The sequence below is a fragment of the Hippoglossus hippoglossus genome, chromosome 4, assembly GCF_009819705.1.
Source record: "Hippoglossus hippoglossus isolate fHipHip1 chromosome 4, fHipHip1.pri, whole genome shotgun sequence".
In the NCBI taxonomy this organism is placed as follows: domain Eukaryota; kingdom Metazoa; phylum Chordata; class Actinopteri; order Pleuronectiformes; family Pleuronectidae; genus Hippoglossus; species Hippoglossus hippoglossus.
In genome coordinates, this window is record NC_047154.1 from 13,835,588 (window position 1) to 13,854,821 (window position 19,234).

The following is a 19,234-nucleotide window of genomic DNA, read 5'->3' on the forward strand; positions in this document are numbered from 1 at the left end:
TCCTCTGCCAAGCTAAAACCTCGTGCGCAGAAGCGTTTGATTGAGGGAGCAGTTGGCCTGCGTGGGGTTTGTCGTGTGCCCGTCCGGGTGCCTCAGAGTGTGTGTGTTGTCAAGTGTAGCACATGTGCACTGTGAAGAAACTATGGCTTTTGTGTTAGGCTGAGCACAGAGGGTATTTGCAAGTCGGAGGGGCATGCCAAGCCTGCGCCCCCTAAGACAGCTGGGACAGAGGTGACCCTGGACCGAGAGCACACTTGACATGTAGACACTCCGATCCACATCACATGCACACACACACACATCAATGGTGACACTATCTCCTTGGCTGCCCCTGCACTGCTTTGTGTCTCCATGTGTCCGTAAAGCTTTCACTCCACAAACCAACAACTTTGTGCCAAACAAATAAACAATAACATAATTTACACGCCCTCATCAAACACAATACAGTTCATATCTGAAGCCCATGACCAGCGAGGTAAGGGTTTATTTTTAGCCGCTGGAGAACAAAACATAGCAACATGACATCCAGAAATAACAGAGCACATAGTGATGGTGGTGCGGAGGTAGACGGCTTGCTGCCTGCAGGAAGCCCAAACAAAAACCTGAGACAATGACACGGATGAGACACCGATATACAAGACATTACATAAGCCAATAGGACAGGCCTGATCGGATCCTGTGACGACATTGGACAGAAAGCTGAAGAAAGGAGTCATGGATTTCAACAAAATCAGTGGACTGGAGCCAGAGAGACTGGTTAACAGTAATCTGTATGTGTAATATAGTAACAGAATACAGCAGAATACAGCTCTCTTCTAATAGTCACTGAATCACACTGAGCCGCAATGATGTAAGAACAACTGTCTCATAGGCATAATAATGGTCATACTGTTTGTGATATCATCACAGGAAACTGTGATATCATCACAGGAAACTTTTTAACATATTAAAACATTTAAATATGCAGCCAGGTACTGATACAAATGTTCAGGGAAACGCAAGGACTGAAGTCAAATGAGTATCATTAAAACAGCGCCAAATCACCACATGTCCGGCGGCTTTAAAATCTCTATAAGACTCATCCCAACCCTTCCATGCCTCTCACTTTAAAAAGAAAACACACATTAAACATGTTGACGTGGAAAAACATGGGAGACACTTTAGGAAGAGCAACAAACAAGAGACCACTACTGCCATTCATTCCATGACGCACATCCAACAGAAGATCAGATCAGAAAATAATGGTAGCAGGTTCTCAACTGTCTCCGATTTCTCTGTTTTGGGTCTATGAAGTATTTTTACATCTGCCAAGAATGTTATGTTTTGGCCCGTGTTCATTGATTTGTTTGTCGGCAGGATTACGCAAGAACTACTGAGAGAAAGTCCAAGATGTTTTGCAGAAAATATATTTAATGAAGAAAATAAACTAGAGATTAATCTGTAATGAAAATAATAATTTATAGATTAAATATTTATTGGAAAAATGAATCAATAATGTGCTTGTTTCACACATGTCACTAACTCTGTTTGTAAGCAATCCATCTCTAGTTTGAGAAGCAGTCCATAGAGAATCCTCAGCTGGAGAGGAGACATGAGTCAGTTGTTGTTCAAGAGACTGGACAAAAGACAACAGCCTCATTAATGCCACATCACAAGGGTGTGTGTGTGTGTGTGTGTGTGTGTTGGTTCAGGAAGATATGAGGACTTGAAATGTATTGTCTGAAAACACTGCTCTTCTGTTTACTGATATCAGTCTGAAGCACAAATAAGTTCATCAGCCGTGTTATTCAACACAGCGGGGTCCAAACGTCTGAGAGCATCTTCCCATTCGCTTGCACCGGAAAGTGGTCTCAGACCTTTATACACCACTCACTGCATTCTTCACAACCAAATACATGAATGCACTTGCCTCGTGCCCACGGTTTCTCCATGTCCACACAGGCACGTCTGCCTCAATCCGACCCCCCCAGACACAAATCCTGGTGTTGCAAACACCTCTGAGTAAGTAATTTCACACACATGCATGCTGGGAACGCCTGTGAATGTTCTCCATTCATCTCTGTCCATACAACCACGGTGTCTGCTGTCTACATGGAAATGCACCAATTAGGGAGTGGACAGACATCAGTCTGGGCCTAAGGGCCAGCGGATCATCTTGGAATGGAGAAGAATGGAGCCTTAACTCACAACTCACCCTGCCTTGCCACTCTCAGGGCTTGTTATGGGTTAATAATGGGCTTTAAGTGCTTCCCTATAGGTGTGCTGGCAAAAAAAAAAAAGAAGCTAAGTGCTGCTTTATGTGACAGCGGAGAGGATTTGCAGCATATAATGACTTGAAACCAACTATTTGCAGTCGTCTGTTTCACACATTAGGCAAATAGATATTTTAATTGACTAATTATATTTTAATATATTCAAAATACAGAATTAGCCTGAAGTCACTCAGGCTCTCTGACCTGTTCAGAACAGAGTAGAGATAATCATTTAGTCCCTGTGATATAAAATTCAAATAGCAAAAACAGGCCTTTGGAATTGTTAAGCATTTTTACTTCAGCCAAAATTGGTCAATCCCAGCCAAACAGAAAGTTTAATAGAAGTCAATAGAAGTCATAAAGGCACACATAAATAAACAGAATGGAAATATTAAGCGGACATGACTGCAGTTTATCAGGGCTGCAAATGTATGTTGCATCTGCTACAAAAAAAAAACTGTCCCTGTAGCACATGTGTGTGTAGACTGTGACTTGAGGGTCAATATAATTGCTCATGTGTGAGGTGATTTGATGATGCATTGCTAATCTACTTGGTATTTGTAGTCTGGCAAGTGAGTAAAAACCGAGTCCCCTCCTGCAGAGAATTCATGCATCAAACTCCAAAATCCCACAGTTCAGTAATCCCTTGTTTCTTAGCACGTTGACAGAGACGTAATAACTTGGTGAATGAACTTCAACAAACATACGTGCGTGCATACACACGCACTCACAATTTAGCATTTAAAATAATTGATATTTGTATGCATTGACTGCAACAAGCTTGCCATGCACTATACCTGTGATAGGTTTCAGAGATGGGGCTCATACTTTGTGGCCAATGCTACAAAATCATCACTCTCTGTAGCACCAGTGCTATGTGCAAAACAAAAAGTTACCATTCGGCCCTGTAGATGTTAGCCTGCTGTCCTCACTGCAGAATTGCCCAATCTTGTCACAAACATACTGCAATGTACTGCGTGTGGATGATGTAAAACGTCTGGTGTGTGTTTATGTGCCCTGCAGGTAAAGGGGCGTGTACACCGCAGCAAATCTCTCCAAAGCCTGAAAAGCACACTCTCCTTGTTGCCGCCTCCTGGTGTTTCTCCTCTCTTTCTAATGAGGGTTTACAGTAGAAGCCAGAGTTATTTGGTGTCTGAACAGCTAATCTGTGTGTGGTGCGGTTAAGCTGTGTTAGTTGTAGGTTTAAGCCGCTTTACTATGACTCAGTTTAATGAACAGACTGGAGTCCAGAGGGAAGATTTGAATTTCACTGTGCTCTTAATCAGAGAGCTGAGAGGCCCCTGGCTGCAAACACCAGACCCGAGGAGTAACTGTTTACTATGTACACACAACAGATTTGTAGTATAAAGTTTCTCGGCTCATCTAACACAAAACTGTCTCAAAATTCTAACTAGATTATCTACATTATTAGAATTATTATCATTATACTCAATGATAACATGTCAGTGCAGCAACAGGGACGCATCGTTATTGAATGAACAGAGGGTGAAATGTAAGCAGCAATCCTTCTTCAAACAAATCACTAAAAGTCTTATCAAAGCAACAACTTCTCTCTATTCTCAGAATACATCACATGGCATATTTGAGTACAGCGGTGCCACAGGGCGCCCAGATTAAAGTTTCTGACTGACTGGTCAGCTGGTGGGCGATTACACTGACAGAGGAGGACGTGCTGAATAATCCTCTGAAAGAGTTGCACCACATTACAACCTCACCGACAAGGATGTAAGGAAAAGAAAGAGCGAGTGTGTGTGCAAGTGTGTGTTTACAGTAAAGTGTGTGAGTGAATATGTGAGCGCGCATTTCTAGCCAAGTCTCTACCCTGCAACTCAGGAGATAAGCAGCAGTGATAATGCCAGCAACAGAGGACTGCTCCTGGAAGCAAATCAATTCTTAACAGGCTTGGCACAGCGACTGGCCCCTTTTCCTTCCCCCATATCTCATCTTTTTCTCTGCTGCACCATCGCAGCGACAGAGTGAAAACTCTTGATTTAACCAGGGGCCACTGCAACAAATTGGCATGAGCTCTGCACAAAGCTGAAAACATTTGGTGTTTTAAAGCGGACAGATTCAAGGGATGGTTTCGCCATCTGTACAGCCAATCACTCAGTGTTCAGATTAATCCTCGCCCTTTAATAATATAAGCTGCAAGAGAGCTAAGGCCAATGACTAAAAACTAGGACTGTGGTTTTGGGAGCTACACGAGGTTGACTGGTAGCAGATGCAAAGGCTCAAGGCAGTGACTGAACGTTGGAACGCACAAACAGACAAGACGACTCTTAAAGTTTGGTGAAAATACATCTATATAAATCTTTGGATTGGGTATTTTATGCAATAACTTAAGCTCACGTGCCGTTGTGATGCATTTGAAGGGATATTTCCATTTTAAATATCATTTACTTTTCTAAGGTTGAAATAGGAACGAGGCTGATCACAAGAGCCCGGGCTCAACAGAGAGGAATCAAGCAGAGCAGGTCGACTGCAGGGATGAACAGGGCAGTCTTGGGATAAGGATGAATACACAGAGATACATGAAACATTAAACATAAAACCATTAGAGTGCGCAACGGTACATGCAGTCTTCAGTTAGAAGACCATGATTGTGTTTAAACACTTCATGCTTCTAAAACACAGCTATTGGATCACACTTACTGTCACTTCTGAAACAATCAGTCAAACTCATCAGTTTTGCCCTAATTTCTGCCCAGTTTCCCCCCGAGAAGGTGTGGCCATGGCTCCTCCTAGTGGATAATGGTAGCTACAAGGACTGACTGACAGGACTTTAATCAACAAATAATCTTTACTCCAGGCTACTGTATTTTAAAAAGCCTGTTTTAAATCTCACCCATAGCCACTGAAGTGTCTGAAGCTTGATTTGTCCCCAGATACAGCAGTAGCTGCAGTGTGACTTATCCTGGTCGTCTGGGTATTAGCGCACAGTCCATAGAAAAGTGGATTTGCTGCTAATCTAATTTCACCCACGATGCAAATCAGCTTAGGTCCTTGAAAGGATCCAGGCATCTCTTCTCTCCTATGGGCAGCTTTAACAGCGCTGCACTTTGGGTGAAGCTTGCTCTACATTCACAGCGCTGCTGCCAAAAAATGCTCCAATCCACTCGTCTGCCCCAATTTCTATGATCTGGTTCGAATGAAAATAGATAAACCAATCGCTTTGTTGTTTTTCTTTTTATGAGGAACTTTCAGAAGTGTTGTTGCTGCTTATTCACACAGTCAGTGCAGCAAACAGGTTAAACCACAAGCACGATCAAGAATAAGAATAGATGTTAAAGTGACAAATCCTGTAAAAATAAAAACCTATTTAAGAGTCTGTTCTCTCAACAGATTCACATCTCTGTGTCAGTTCAACAGCTGAGGACTCTTATCCCTGCAATGTCTGTATCAATTCAACCCACAGCAGAGATGGAAATCTCTGAACCCCTGACAGGGCTATAAAGGGGAGAAACCATCAATATGTTGCAGCCACCGATTCACCAATTCCGCACTCCGACCAATACGCACAGAGGTGGCTGTCTGGACGGCTCCCTTTGAATCAGCACAGTGGCGGTCTGCGCCCTGTCCGTCCTTGTTAAGGTCAGGGCTTTCTCGCTGGCCTGTCTGTCTGGTAGGATGTTGCTCAGAGACAGGGGTGTTTAATTAATGATGAGCTGAAGAGAACTGCTGCGTACCTGAGCAGGGGTACATTTAGCTGACTCACCTTGTGAGACCCAGAGCAGCCCACAACAGGAATCTATAGAAGTTGGGAAAACACACCAATACTGAGGCGACATGAAGGAGAGGGATGCCCGTGTGTTTGTCTTCCCTAAAACGACTCAGTGGTTTCACATATACCGACAGAAACTGTGGAAAGTCAGGTAGCAACACACAGACGTGGTTTCAACACACAGACATGCATTCCTCATAGCCAACTGTTTATTTCTAGGGGTTCTTTCCTATATGTATTCAAGAGCGTGGTCTTGAGAGCATTATTTCTTCTTTCCACGTTCAGATTTTCGAATGCCTTGCCTCCACCACCTGCTTGTGTGCAAATTTGCTCTACTCTTGCTCAAAACCAAAACTCAGCTTTACTGTCCTGTGCATAACTTCGAGTCCTTCTCCTCGTGCTCGGCCTGCTTCTTTGTGCTCATGAGGCTTCGTCGCTCAGATTTCTGCTCTCGCTCTTGACATTTTTGGGAAACGAGCCTGTCAAAATTCCCCAACTAATAGAATACCAAGTACCATGTTGAGCTATGAAATCCTCACTGCCTTATAGTATTTGCTTTATTTCTTACAGTGTACCCGTGGTTACTGTTTATCCAGGTCCATCGAATCCCTTGCCAGCATGGACCACTCATCTGTCAATTGGCCTGAGAACTGTGCTCGTCTGATATAAAGTTTTTATGATTCTGGATTAATAAAACCACTTTAGGTGTTAATCTCTTATAGCTTTCAACAGGAATATTATTGTTATCATGCAGCCTGTGAAAACACAATCAATATGAACATTAAATCTCATTACCACAACCCACTGGTTGGCTTACAACTCCACTATGCATCTGTTGAACTTCCTTTTTCTGCTCTGACAATTCAACTTCCTTGAAAAGGGATCAATATCTTCTTATCTCAATTCTTGGACAAGATCTGCCGACGTGTCGCATTGTCAAATAAACACATAACAAATCTAGGAACCTCAAGTGGTTCATTCAGTTTGGTCAGAAATGACAACTGTTACGTGATTATAAATTTGAGCTGCTTGCTTCTTTTCTTATCAGCAACTGTGATTTGTTGACATTTTACAAACGGAAAGATTCTGTAGCCCTAATGAACATCAACTTCTTTCGTGACAATCACAACAGCCTCCGTACAAAGAATCGAGTCCAAATTTTACCCACAAAGACATGGAAGACAATGCTGCATCATTATCACTTTAACTGACTGACGAACAGAAAAAAAGGTCCTTTGATCGTCAGTGGAGGAGCAAGTGCACAGTCCCAAGCTTCCTCACTTAGGAGTCTTTGTTCTATTATTGTGTACTCTGAAGAGGAGAAGTCTTTCTGCAGAGTGGCTATGTGACTGCATCCTGGCTGCTATAAAAAGGCCACTCCTGCCCTGACATCGGCGAGAACAGAGCAGCGCCGACAGTGAGAGGTGCTGCACTTAGTAGGTCCGTCTGTCTGCCTGGTGCATGTACTTCAAACTGGGGCGGGTGGCTTTTCAGATGTGACGGCCAGGAATTAAAAAAAGGCTTTCCATTCCCAAAAAGCTTGCACCTCGCTGCAATGCTGTGAGGAAGTTGGGTCTTGGACATCTGCGGAAACTAAGCAAGCTGCGTCAGTAGTTTTACATCTAAACAACACATGAGAAGTGCTGCGTAAACTGTTCGTCCACTGCAGGAACGACACGAGTGAGGAACAAAGCTAACTGAAGGTAGACAGACGTCGAATACAACACTGGGCATACACCCAGGGAGAGTACAATCAAGCGGAGTATTATCATAAATCTTGACATCTTGTCATCTTCATTACTTATTAAGCTCAGATCAGCCTCTGTGAGAAGGTGCCTGAGGGGAGAAGGCTGGGAGGGAAGAGGAAGGCCATTTAGGGCATGGAGGAGTTACCGCTGGGCTGTTTCTCCATAGCTCAAAGGAGAGAGTTGGTGTAGATCTGCATTGTTCTCTATGACTCACAGATAACAATACCAATGCACAGCTATAGCTCTGAGGCAGGAACATGGTGGATGGAGGGGTGACTGTTACCAGCTCGCTTCTCTGTGTCAATGTTTCATACAAGCCACATTATTCCCGCAGCGCATGAACTCCCTGATCGTGTGAGATGCTGGGATGTTCAATTATGATCAAACACATGTAGCTTTTAAACTCTGATCATACGATGAGGGTCGAGTTAAATAATTCACACAGGTTTCCCACGGGATCAAACTGTGCAATCTGCTGCTTGACTGCGTTGGAACAGCAGAGATGATGAGACAGGGGATGTAAGCGAGCATGTGAAAAGCCACTAGGTATTGTAATGTGAGCCTGTGGTGGCTGCCACAGCGAGTTAATGGAGTGGAATTGCTGCAAAACCTCCGGCGGCAAGAATCACTCTTTACCAGTCCAAGTAAAGCACAGAGACGGGCAACTTAACCAGGTGACCTGCAGCAGTGGATCCCACACACTGGGACCACATGATTCTTCCTCTTCTTCTTAAAAAAAAACACTCTCTCCTCTTGATCTTTAGTGAACACGCTCCAACATAACGATATAGTGGTGAGCAATGTGATCAAGTGAGAAATCCCTTCCCTGAATAAACTGCCCCATGTCTGCACACAGACAACAGAGGAATAAACCCACACACACAGAGAGAAAGAGGGAGACATGGGTGAGATGGAAAGCTAATGTTCGTTGGCATGGCTATTTCCGCTAACGCGTCGTTGTCAAACTAGCATGGACTCAGCTAGCAGTCGCTAGTCAGCAGCAAACACATCAAAACTACACTCCTCTATCCTCACCCACACCCTGGTTAATAGCGTAATTCTCCATTTACCTGAATGCAGCGTGAATATGTTGATCCCCGGATCGGGCACGTTGACTGCAGCAGCCCTGCCCGGCGGTGTCCCGGTGCTACTGCCGGGTTCCCGGGGTCTCCTCCCGGCGCCGCTCCCCCGGATCCCCTTCCCTTGGTGCGGTTGGGACGCGTGGGGCTGTGGCGGCTGGAGTGCGGTCGATGTGCCCTCACCGACGCGGCCTACCTGCTGTCCCATCCTGGTAGACTGGTGTACGGACGTTTGGGACGAAGCGAGCGAACCCCCCCTGCCGCACCTCTGGCTCACATTCCCCCCTGAGCTGCAGCGGCCTGGCCGGAATAGTCTTCCTCAATCCCCTCCCTGCTGTTCTTCACCGTTAGCTAACGTTGACTAGCCCGTGTTAGCCCGCTCGGCTAGCCCGTTAGCCACCGTTAGCAGCTATCGGTGAAACCCACCCACCCTGCCTTTAACAATAAAACCGCAGCCCAGGCTCGTGACAGCAATTGGTCCCACTCCGGTGATCCGGACGGTGTCCGAGTAGAAATCGACGGTAACCGAGGCGCGGGATTCGGTCAAATGTGGAGCTTTTTCAGAATTGCCTTGCCGTTGTCCGGCAGCTGCGCGCCCCCTCTGACGCCGCCATCTTTACCGCAGAACAGAAGATGTGTTGCACAAGGCGGGGGGTTCACACAGATCCCCTGTCACCGTGATCCTCCTCCTGCTGCTGCTGCTGCCCTCCTGCACCGACACTGACCCGGTCCCAACCCGCTCCCAACCTGGTCCCAACCTGCTCCCAACCCGGTCCCAACCTGCTCCCAACCCGGTCCCAACAAGCCCAGAGCACCGGTCCCGTGTGGGGCTGCCTGAGTTCTGGAGAAATGAACATCACCACCAACTACTGTCAAGCAAACACTGTGTTGTGATTGTCATGATTGATTGTGATGATACAATAAGGAAAACTACTATGTTCTATACAACTATATCTAAGATGACATGGCCTATATATATATGTGTTTTCATTATATACATTCACAGGAAAGGATGAAATACCTGATTAAAAACAGACCCTTCTCTGCAGATGGTTAAATGAACTGATGATCATATGGGCGAACATCTTTCTATTTAGTTTATGAGCAAGCAATAACCTAGAATAAAATCATTGTGATTCATATATTTTATAAAGATTCAACAGATCTTGGTTCACAGTATACATTTATATATATAACAGCATAGGTGCTCAACAGTTCATGTTTTCTGAGTTTGAGCATCTCAATCTCAACACTTTGTTACTGGTGCCCTTTCACACTAAATCCCACACATTCATCAAAGATGAGGCAAAGTAAACATACAGTTCTTAATTTGTTTTTATTCTTCATAGTTCTCATACTTTGATGTGTTTTTAGGACATATGACCGACATCCAAAAATAGAACAACATACTGATTCATAAAATTGTCACCTGACACTATAATATAGTCAAGGCCAGAATAAAAAGAATGATCCCAATCAACACGAATATGACAGTAAGATCACAAAAATAGATAAACAGCATTTCTGCATCTTGGCTTCTTTCACTACTAATTAATAATAATATCCTTATGAATAAAATCTCCAAACCATAAAGAGAGATTAAAAGTTCAAACTCAGCACTAAGTACCACAGGACATTCCAATCTATCAACTATTATCAGTACATGATAAAAAATAAGTTGCTGGTATTCGTGGTTTATTAATAATTAACTTAATGGAAGTTTCTCTTGCAGAATGAGCCGAGGAAACATCACAAATAAAAGCTTTTAATACAGTGCCACCTTGTGGCCATAGCGTTTTTAGAAGTGCCTAGTTTCCTAGCTGGTTTTACTTTGCATTGTGCATCTCATTATTCACAAGAATAAATACATTGAAATATGTCAAAATTGGCCACATCAACTGTGCAATGGTTGGTTTCCTTCAAATAATACACATGTACATAAACTATTTAGGGCAAGAACAAAAAGCACACTGAGCAGAAACAAATCCTTATTAGTTTGACATGAAAATTACTGTCCTGGAAAACACATACTTGTCTTATTTAATGTACTAATTATTTGACAAAACAAAATGTAGCCCTTTATATCATCAGTATCCCAGTGTAATATTCTAGCAGCCAGCTGCACCAGTTTTACAATGGGAGGCATTCTGCGGTGATTTCCCCTTGCAGTTGGAATCACTGTACATAATTCACATATCATCGGTCATTAACAAAATACAACTTCATTTAGGTTCAGAAGGACCCTGACAGTAGGTGCATATTCAAACCAGGTGGATTCAGTTATAAAACATTCAGCAGTCACAGAGTACCTTAACTCCACACATTACAACTGTCATCTTTTTTAAACAGTTTCTCTTCTTCTTCTTCAATCCAGAGTTAAAGAACAAAAAATCTTATGGGCAGTGAATATAAATAATAATACATATTTTTCCAAGCAGCATACTGAATGCACTTTACTTTCATTACTGCATATGTGAACAGCGTTTGTACCGTGTAATGTTTGTTTTCAGCTGCTATGTCATTGTGTCACAGTGGCAATCACTGTTTCTATTGGCACAGGGTTTCACAGTTGATCAAGGAAAAACATGAGGTTCTATGTGAACTTGTAATTGTTTTGTGGGGTTGCCTTTGAAAGACATAAAACAGACTAAGGCATCAGTGTAACTTAGCTGCTGGAGTAAAGAACATTTTGGCAGATACTTATAGGTCCTCTTCCCCGCAATCATTCACAGACTCAGTTGTGACCTTAGTGCAATAAAATAAAACAATATTTTGTGAAAGAAACTAGGGAAGGCTCTTAAAATATATACAGATCAGCGATAGTCCTCTGCAGTAGTTCAAACACAGGTCACAGCCGGTCAGATTCCACCATCGAGCCTCTCTGACAGCTCCAGGAGCGAGGCTTCAGTAACTCAAGGAACGAAGGCTGAAACACCAACATAAGAAGCTGAAGTCTCAAGATAGATACTGCAAACTAAAACTTTCAGATGAATTAAACTGAATCCATCAAGGAAAATAACATCGGGACAACAAATCGACTGTTTGGTCAGAACAAGGTTAATGCTGAAGTTGTTACCTCTTTCAGGGGGCAGTAGAGCTGGGCATACCACTCATGGGAGTACAGACAGATGATGACACCGTGACCCAAGAAGAGGGATGTCCACATGATTATGTTCCAGATGGGACCTTTCCTTTGGTCGTGCAGAATGAAGTTGAACATTACTGTGAGAGGATAAAGAAAGGAGATGAGAGTGGAAGCATAATGAACAGATATATATTTGTGAGTTTCATGATCCATATGGGACAATTCTATTATTAGATCCAGCTTTTAAGTAACTTTGGGGTAAAATGAAGCGTAGAGAGGAATATTTTGGGTCACATGTCTTTACGGCACTTAAAAAAAATGTATGTGTGATAACATTGAGGTGTGTAGTGGCTTTTTGTTCTTACTTCCAAAGCACATAAAAAGGCAGAAGAGCACGGGATAGAAAAAGCCAAAGCAGATTGCAAGAATGTACTCGTGGACCACCGCAGACACTGTAAACACAAACAGCATGGCTACTGCTCTGAAACGCTTCTGAGACATCTGGAATGACAACAGCAGATAAGTCAAGTCAAAACATCATTGGCAAACAGTTTTTATTTAATCCATACATTTTTAAATCGGCATTGTGTTTGTTAGACTACATTTAACATATGCCTCCATGCACCAATCAGTCAATTTGCAGGTAATATGGTCACTAATTCCCCCTTCTGCTCCTGAGATACAGCGTTTAATAATGGCTGGGAAAGAGTTTTTGCATATCATTTTGATGCAACAATGAATTTAACCTTTGACCTCTGGGATATTAAATGCAATCACTTCATAATTTTAATCTAATTAGACATTTGTGTTAGATTGTGTCATAATTATTGCTTTAATTTTTTAAGATCACGGTGAAAATATAATGCCTCTCACCAAAGCAGTCACTGAGGTATAAAAACAGCAAATAAAAAAAACACAATTAAGATAAAACATTTGCATACTGCTGCTGTAAAGATAGAAAAAAAACACTTACCAACAGGAAGTCCCTGTACACATAGTAGTACAGCCAGTCATGGACCACAACGTTCCAAGTGCGATAGTAATTGGCAAAAGAGGTTGAATTCCACCAATCCTATGATTCAATCAAATTGAATTGAGTCAAATATTAAGTGCAACACTATTAAAAATGTATAAAATTAAATATCAATCTAAATTTTGCAGAAGAAAAACAGCACCTTGTAAAACATCCTATCAGCAAAACAAAGCATCTCAGCAAATGCGTTGAGCCAACAGTGGAGGAAGGCAAAGAATCCCAGGAAGAGAACCAACACTCCTGCGAAGAAGGACACAGAAGAATCAGAAATTATATTGTATTGTTACAGCAACAATAGTTCATGCAAGGGTCCACAAATCAGTGGCTGATCTACCTGGGAGGATGGAGTTGAAGACACAGAGGACCATGGCCTTCAGGTCAAACAGCTGTAGACTGATGCTGCGAAACTGAGGGATGCACAGCCGCACAAACACGTAATAGGCGTAAAACAGGCTGCCAAGTACCTGCGGGGTAGGAACGGTTGGAATCAAAAAGAAAAATGAGCCAATTCTGTTAGCTTGAAATTTTGAGCAAAGTCAGCAGTGAAATGTAAAAGAAGTTTGTACCTGAAGTAGCTTTGTGGCCACGTAGCCCCATCTGATCACTAGGTTCCTGCATTAGGTTAAAAACAAAGTCTGAGCAGTTCTCAAAAGGACATTTAAAACGCCATCTGCCAGATAAAGAGTCTGTTTACCTGGGGTACTTGTCTCTGTAGATGAGTGTGGGTGCAAACAGGAAGTAGATATACTGAAAGACCTGAGGGCCCACTGGGCTGGGAGCTGTAGATGAAAGGAGAGACTGTCAACATATGATCATAAGGAAAAGGGAACACAGAAACAAACTTTAAGAATTGTATGAACTGTACATGGATACACAGGAAAGAAAGAAGAAATTATATATATAGTTGTGGGAAAGTTACGTACTGGTTTTGTCTTTTTTCCAGGCCAGAACTCTTGGTACATTCTCCCTGATGAAGGAGTGCACTTTCATCATCAGACGCACCTGGAATTACACAAATAATAAAAATGATTGAATGAAAATAATTGACCACATATTTGATTTAAGAGGGAAGGGTGAATTTATACACAACATTTTAAAGTGACGACATAAGCCAGGTAATATGGTATAATACAACAGTCCAGTTGTGACACACTGATCAAGCTACAAGCAGTCATACTGGTCATGTACCTGCTCCAGGATGATGATGAAGCAGGATGCCGGTGGCATACTGTTGATCACCACCACATATGTGGGGAGGAATCCCAGACCCAGAGCTTGGTAGAGCAGGAATACAGAGCCAAACAGCAAAGTGTACAACCTGGGGTTAGACCCGGACTGGCTCTGTGACCACAGGTGGAACAGGGTGAAGGGAACCACCAACACAGACAGGAACATGCAGATCCACGTGCACACCACCAGAGGGAACTGTCCAAACGCATAGACCAGCAGGTCAAAGTCCAACACAAGTCTGAGGCAGAGAAGAAAAAGTAGACATGAGAAACTTTATGGTTCATGACACATGATCTAAATTCAGTTATATTTGTGTGGCACCATATCACAACATACATTATCTGAAGACATTTTACACAGTGAGGTTGAGACAATATTATTTTTCAATTATCAAAATTATACAAGGAAATTCAACAGCTCCCCACAATGAACAAGCACTTGATGACAGTGGAGAAGTAAAACTTCCTTTTACAGGAATAAACCTCCAACAGAACCACACTCAGGTTGGGCGACCATCTGCCTCCACTGGTTGAGTTGAAATCTTAGCAAGTTCAAAAGTTATATAAATTTTAGGAAATAATTAAAAAAAAAAGTATAATGTGTAGCAGTCTTATATTACCTTCCTTCGTCAATGAAATCCACCACAAGTGTACTGAGGATAAAGAGAATGAGCAGGGCAATAAACATGTGGTAGATGGTCCTGATGTGGTTCACCTCAAACAGCTCACTACAGGAGAACAAACAAAAGACAATTGACACACACTCTTTAAGTTCTGCTAAAACTGTTCACTGTAACAAAGACATATTTAAATGTACCTCGGTATTGTATAAAAAATATTTGTATGCCTTTAACATCCAGTTAGTTTCAGCTTACTCTAGGAGCGACCTGCGATCGACAAACTGTTTCCCCTGGCCATGAGGAGCCCGGAAATGCCTGAAAGAAAACAGAGTGAAATCAGGTACCAGCAACTTCATAATTTTCGTAGGAAGAAGAGCAAGTGTATGTCGATGAGAGACAAGGGGACAGTTTGGGCTGCAACACCACATATACCCTATTGGAAGCAACTTAAAGCAACATTTGATTTGATAGAGAAGTTGAAGGTCAATACCCGAGTTTGTTACGCTCCTTGTCCAACATTGGCGCTGAGAAGGCCGCAGGCACAGGTGCAGGCTCCAGACTGGCTGACTCTTCAATGAGACTGTCCATGAAGTCATTGACCTGACTGTCAAACTGACGCATCAGGTCACTCTTGAGGAACTGAGCAACAAAGAAGAGACACAGTCAAATTTTTCATTCACAGCAGTTGGGCGGCAGCAATGATTTCATTTTTGAATATACAAATTTGGTTTTACATTGTGAAGTTTCACTGTTTTAATTACACCGACACTGATTTGAATTTTTCAAAGCTGCTAAAGAAAGTACAGGTATTGAGTAATCCACTGCAAAACATTGATGCAGTAAACACAAATCATTTTGAATACATACAATATAGTTTCAACAATAAATATTTTCACAACTCCCATATAGACCCTTAATATTAAGAGTATATTTGTAGAGCTATTGAATGCATTATGAATTTGTCAAGCATCAACACCAAGCCAGAGCTCTATAAGCCAAAGGCAGTTCTGTAAATAAATGTTTTAAGACTGCTTGAATTAAATAGAATAATAATGTCATGATATCATGTTTGATTAGCCCAAAAGGGCTCCATATGCAAGTTCAGCTTTTTTATTCTGGATTACTTATTTACAAACCTCTGCTTTTCTTTTCAGTTGTAGCTTTTTGCTGATCACCTGTTCCACTTCAATTTTCCCTGAAATCAAAAAGGGAACATAAAATAATAATTATCAACATGCTGCTTTGTACCCTCCCATTATCAATAATACAGCTCTACACAAAAGGCACACCAAAACAGAGTTGCCAGGTCACCTCGTCCCAGCAGAACTTTGAACTGGGAAACGCAAACATCAGTTCAAGCCAATTCAAATATCTTATTAAATGACCAGGAGAGAATATACAAGTGGCTATTTGAGGAGATGTCACACAAAATGAAATCCCTCTGTTTTATTGTTTATACAGAATTTGAATCTGTTTTTAGTATTGCACATAACCCTTGACAAAAGACTGTATTGCTAGTAGACTTTAATAGTTGATGTCTGTAGGGTTTAGTCATCGTATTGTCAAAGGGAAACAGTTGAAAATAGCAGAAGTCCACTAACATTAGATCCAATGTTGCAATTTTCAAATGGAGACGCACCAAGTTCATACAAAGTGCAATCTAGCATCTGTAAGGCTGAGTAAATATGAATGCTTAAAGTTATTACAGCTCATCCGTTTTGACAGCTGTCTGATGTCAAACAAGTTTTCTCAGTTACTGTCACACAAACAACAATAAGCGACAGTAACACTTCATCCATCTAGTGAGAACACGTTAACAAACAGCACAGCAAAGAAACTGACTGAACTCCACTCTGTAACAAAGCCAGGAGGACAATAAATTATACTTTATTAGCATATTTCCAAATTCTTCACCTAGATACATCAATAATGATTTTGATGAGTTCAGAGCATCTCATCTGCGTAGTAGTGAGCAGGAGTTCAGCGGAAAGCAGCCTCAGTCACTCCCTACCCTGGTGAACCAAACTAAATGTACCATAGGTCAAAAACATTGCTTAAGATGAAGATATCATCACATGACAAGGTTTCAGTAAGTCAGGTCAAGTCACGTCCAGGGGAATTTACTGGCATTTTAAAAAAGGGAGGACAGGATTGAGTCAACATGCACAGTTCATCTAGCATTTCCCTTTTTATATGCAGGTCATTGTCTTCTTACTGACAAGGGAGAGTTTCTCACCATTGCTTGTGATGTGGGTCTCTCCGTTCCCTCGCCGGTGGTCTTCAGGACTACACTCCCCGTCCAAAGAGCTGTCCAAGTCAGAGAGGGGGGGCGTCAAGGGGATGGGTCGCAGGCGGGACCGGAGGATGCTGTCATTGCCACTCTCCATCCTGAAGAAGCAGACTCAATTCAAGATGAAAAATAAACAGTCGCATCCACCAAAATAAAGCTTTTATGTCTCGTGGACGCTCGGGCTGAACAATACAAATAATCATCACAAGATAAATGACAGCAACATGAATGTATTTGTATATTTACTTTATAAATCTTTATCACAGGCACAATTTGATTTGAGAAGGACAGTTTCGTAATTTTGCTTTACTTGCACAATGACAATCTTGAATCTTGAACAGCAACAGTCCAGTATTCTATTGGATTGAGTGAGGGGGTTTAACATATAAGTGATCAACCTCAGAGTTGTAAAAGGATTTGCTGTTTATCAAGTATTTGTCATTCTCTGACCACGAAGAGTGTAAAACCACAACTTTCAATCAGGAGCGAAAATCTAATAATAACGGGACATATATCATAATAAATATTGTTATCGACCGATGTGAAGATTCCTATTTTGATATTTATGGGTCACATCACAGATCCCTGAGGGAAACTTAACAAAATCAGGGTTCAAACCACCTCAGGCAGACGAGAAACGCTCAGGATTTGACTGAGTGACAGAGCAAACAAATGAGAATCAAATCAAACCTCACATGACACAGACACCCAGCTAACAGCGGAGCTAGCTGCGGTGGAGCTAACACCAGGAGTCAGTGTGATGAGCGGAGATTCAGAAGGAGCTAACACGACCGCTAACGACGAACCTCTATCATCACGGTCGCATCAAACGCTTGGACCCTGTTACTCAGGACCGCTAGCGAGCTAATTGAAAATTAGCCTGTTGCCGTGCGTGTTGAGCTCCGGGACAGAGACGCGGTTTGCCCGGTGATAAAAGCTCCGGGGTTACTCACTTGACTTCAGGGGCCGTCTCCTCCAGCGGACCTCAGACCGAGCAGAGTCCGCACTCAGCCGAGGAAACTCCTGTGATGACAGCGACCTGTGGTGCGGCTCACCTTCCCCATGGTACACACAGCGAGCAGACGAGGAGCCCCACGGCCGCCGCTGATTGGCCCAAAGTCTCTCCTCCTTCTACGTCGCCGCATTGGCCACGCCAGTCATCGGATCAGTGATCGGTGAGATTCATGAGTGAAGAGGAACACTCTCACTTCCTACTTTTCTCTTTCACACTTAAAGACTGTAAGACTGAGACCTGGGACTGAAACTGTCTGGGTTCATCTGGTCCTTCTCTCTCTTTCACCTGCGCTCTATCGTTTTTCCAACAAGAAATACTGAGATTCACACTGAGGCTCTTCGCGTGGCAACATTATTTTGGCCCAGATTTGGCCCACATCCCACGTCTGGCCCACTTGGAATGAAGGCATTTGTTTTTTGCTATTTGGGCCACAATCACCATTTACCACATGTTGCAGCTTTAGGTTTACATCCTGATTACACCTTCGCCGAGAGCACCACATTTATTTAGGGATATTTGGGCCTAATTTGCTTCAAATTCAAAACAACTATTTGTTTTGAACTTGGGGCAATTCTAAGGCCCATAGAGCATGAAAAAACACAAGTAAAAACCAGAAAGAAAACAACGACGACATCAGTGCGATAAAGTGAGAGCAGTGTATATGAATGTAAATGGACGGTGAACAGGATAACAGCTGTTGAAAACTGATCACACGTGGGCCACTTTTTTCCCACATCCATATGCATACAGGACCTACCAGGGCGGGTATGGCTGAGGGGGGAAGAGCGCTCTGTGTGAGGGTCGCAGTTCGATCCCAGTCTTCCCCATCTGCGTGCCGAAGTGTCCTTGGGCAAGATACTGAATTAACCTTCAGGAAAAGTGCTGCCCATAGATGCACCGTATGAATGTGTGTGTGTGTGAATGGGTGAATGGCAATAAACTGCACTGTAAAGCACTTTGAGTGGTCATCAAACTAAAAAAGCTCTATATAAATACAGACCCCCCTAGTTAACACTTCTGATCTCCTTTCATGCAGGTCATGTGAGTCATGTTTAACATCAGTGATGGAATGTAAGATGTGATGTGCCCTGTTTGGTTGTGAGGAGTTCAGGTGTCCTACACTGGAGACTCAGACATGTCT

General features: G+C 42.6%; 2 protein-coding genes across 7 annotated transcripts in view; both read right to left on the reverse strand.

Moving 5' to 3' along the window:
* abl2 (c-abl oncogene 2, non-receptor tyrosine kinase) overlaps positions 1-9,627 on the reverse strand; it is a 25,727-nt gene extending 16,100 nt beyond the window's left edge. The window contains exons 1-2 of one of the 3 annotated variants that reach the window (XM_034582534.1): positions 9,613-9,627; positions 8,813-9,568 (exon numbers count right to left, since the gene is read on the reverse strand). In XM_034582534.1, coding sequence (XP_034438425.1) covers positions 8,813-9,029 — 217 coding nt within the window. In that variant the 5' untranslated portion in view covers positions 9,030-9,568; positions 9,613-9,627. Of the gene's footprint in view, positions 1-8,812; positions 9,569-9,601 lie in introns of all 3 variants that reach the window. The other 2 variants (XM_034582535.1, XM_034582533.1) reach the window with 2 other exon arrangements.
* soat1 (sterol O-acyltransferase 1) overlaps positions 1-18,198 on the reverse strand; it is a 24,481-nt gene extending 6,283 nt beyond the window's left edge. The window contains exons 1-18 of one of the 4 annotated variants that reach the window (XR_004613595.1): positions 18,032-18,198; positions 17,025-17,176; positions 15,925-15,983; positions 15,279-15,427; positions 15,044-15,103; positions 14,789-14,896; positions 14,128-14,407; positions 13,863-13,941; positions 13,634-13,718; positions 13,506-13,551; positions 13,274-13,403; positions 13,082-13,179; positions 12,880-12,978; positions 12,272-12,407; positions 11,898-12,043; positions 11,407-11,747; positions 5,985-5,988; positions 3,797-3,803 (exon numbers count right to left, since the gene is read on the reverse strand). Coding sequence is in view for 2 of the 4 variants with exons in the window: in XM_034582540.1 (XP_034438431.1) it covers positions 11,670-11,747; positions 11,898-12,043; positions 12,272-12,407; positions 12,880-12,978; positions 13,082-13,179; positions 13,274-13,403; positions 13,506-13,551; positions 13,634-13,718; positions 13,863-13,941; positions 14,128-14,407; positions 14,789-14,896; positions 15,044-15,103; positions 15,279-15,427; positions 15,925-15,983; positions 17,025-17,176; positions 17,774-17,775 (1,707 nt within the window). In the remaining 2 variants the exon portion in view is untranslated. Of the gene's footprint in view, positions 1-3,796; positions 3,804-5,984; positions 5,989-10,141; positions 11,748-11,897; positions 12,044-12,271; positions 12,408-12,879; positions 12,979-13,081; positions 13,180-13,273; positions 13,404-13,505; positions 13,552-13,633; positions 13,719-13,862; positions 13,942-14,127; positions 14,408-14,788; positions 14,897-15,043; positions 15,104-15,278; positions 15,428-15,924; positions 15,984-17,024; positions 17,177-17,773; positions 18,001-18,031 lie in introns of those variants that run through there. The other 3 variants (XR_004613594.1, XM_034582541.1, XM_034582540.1) reach the window with 3 other exon arrangements.
* Positions 18,199-19,234: the final 1,036 nt, after the last annotated feature.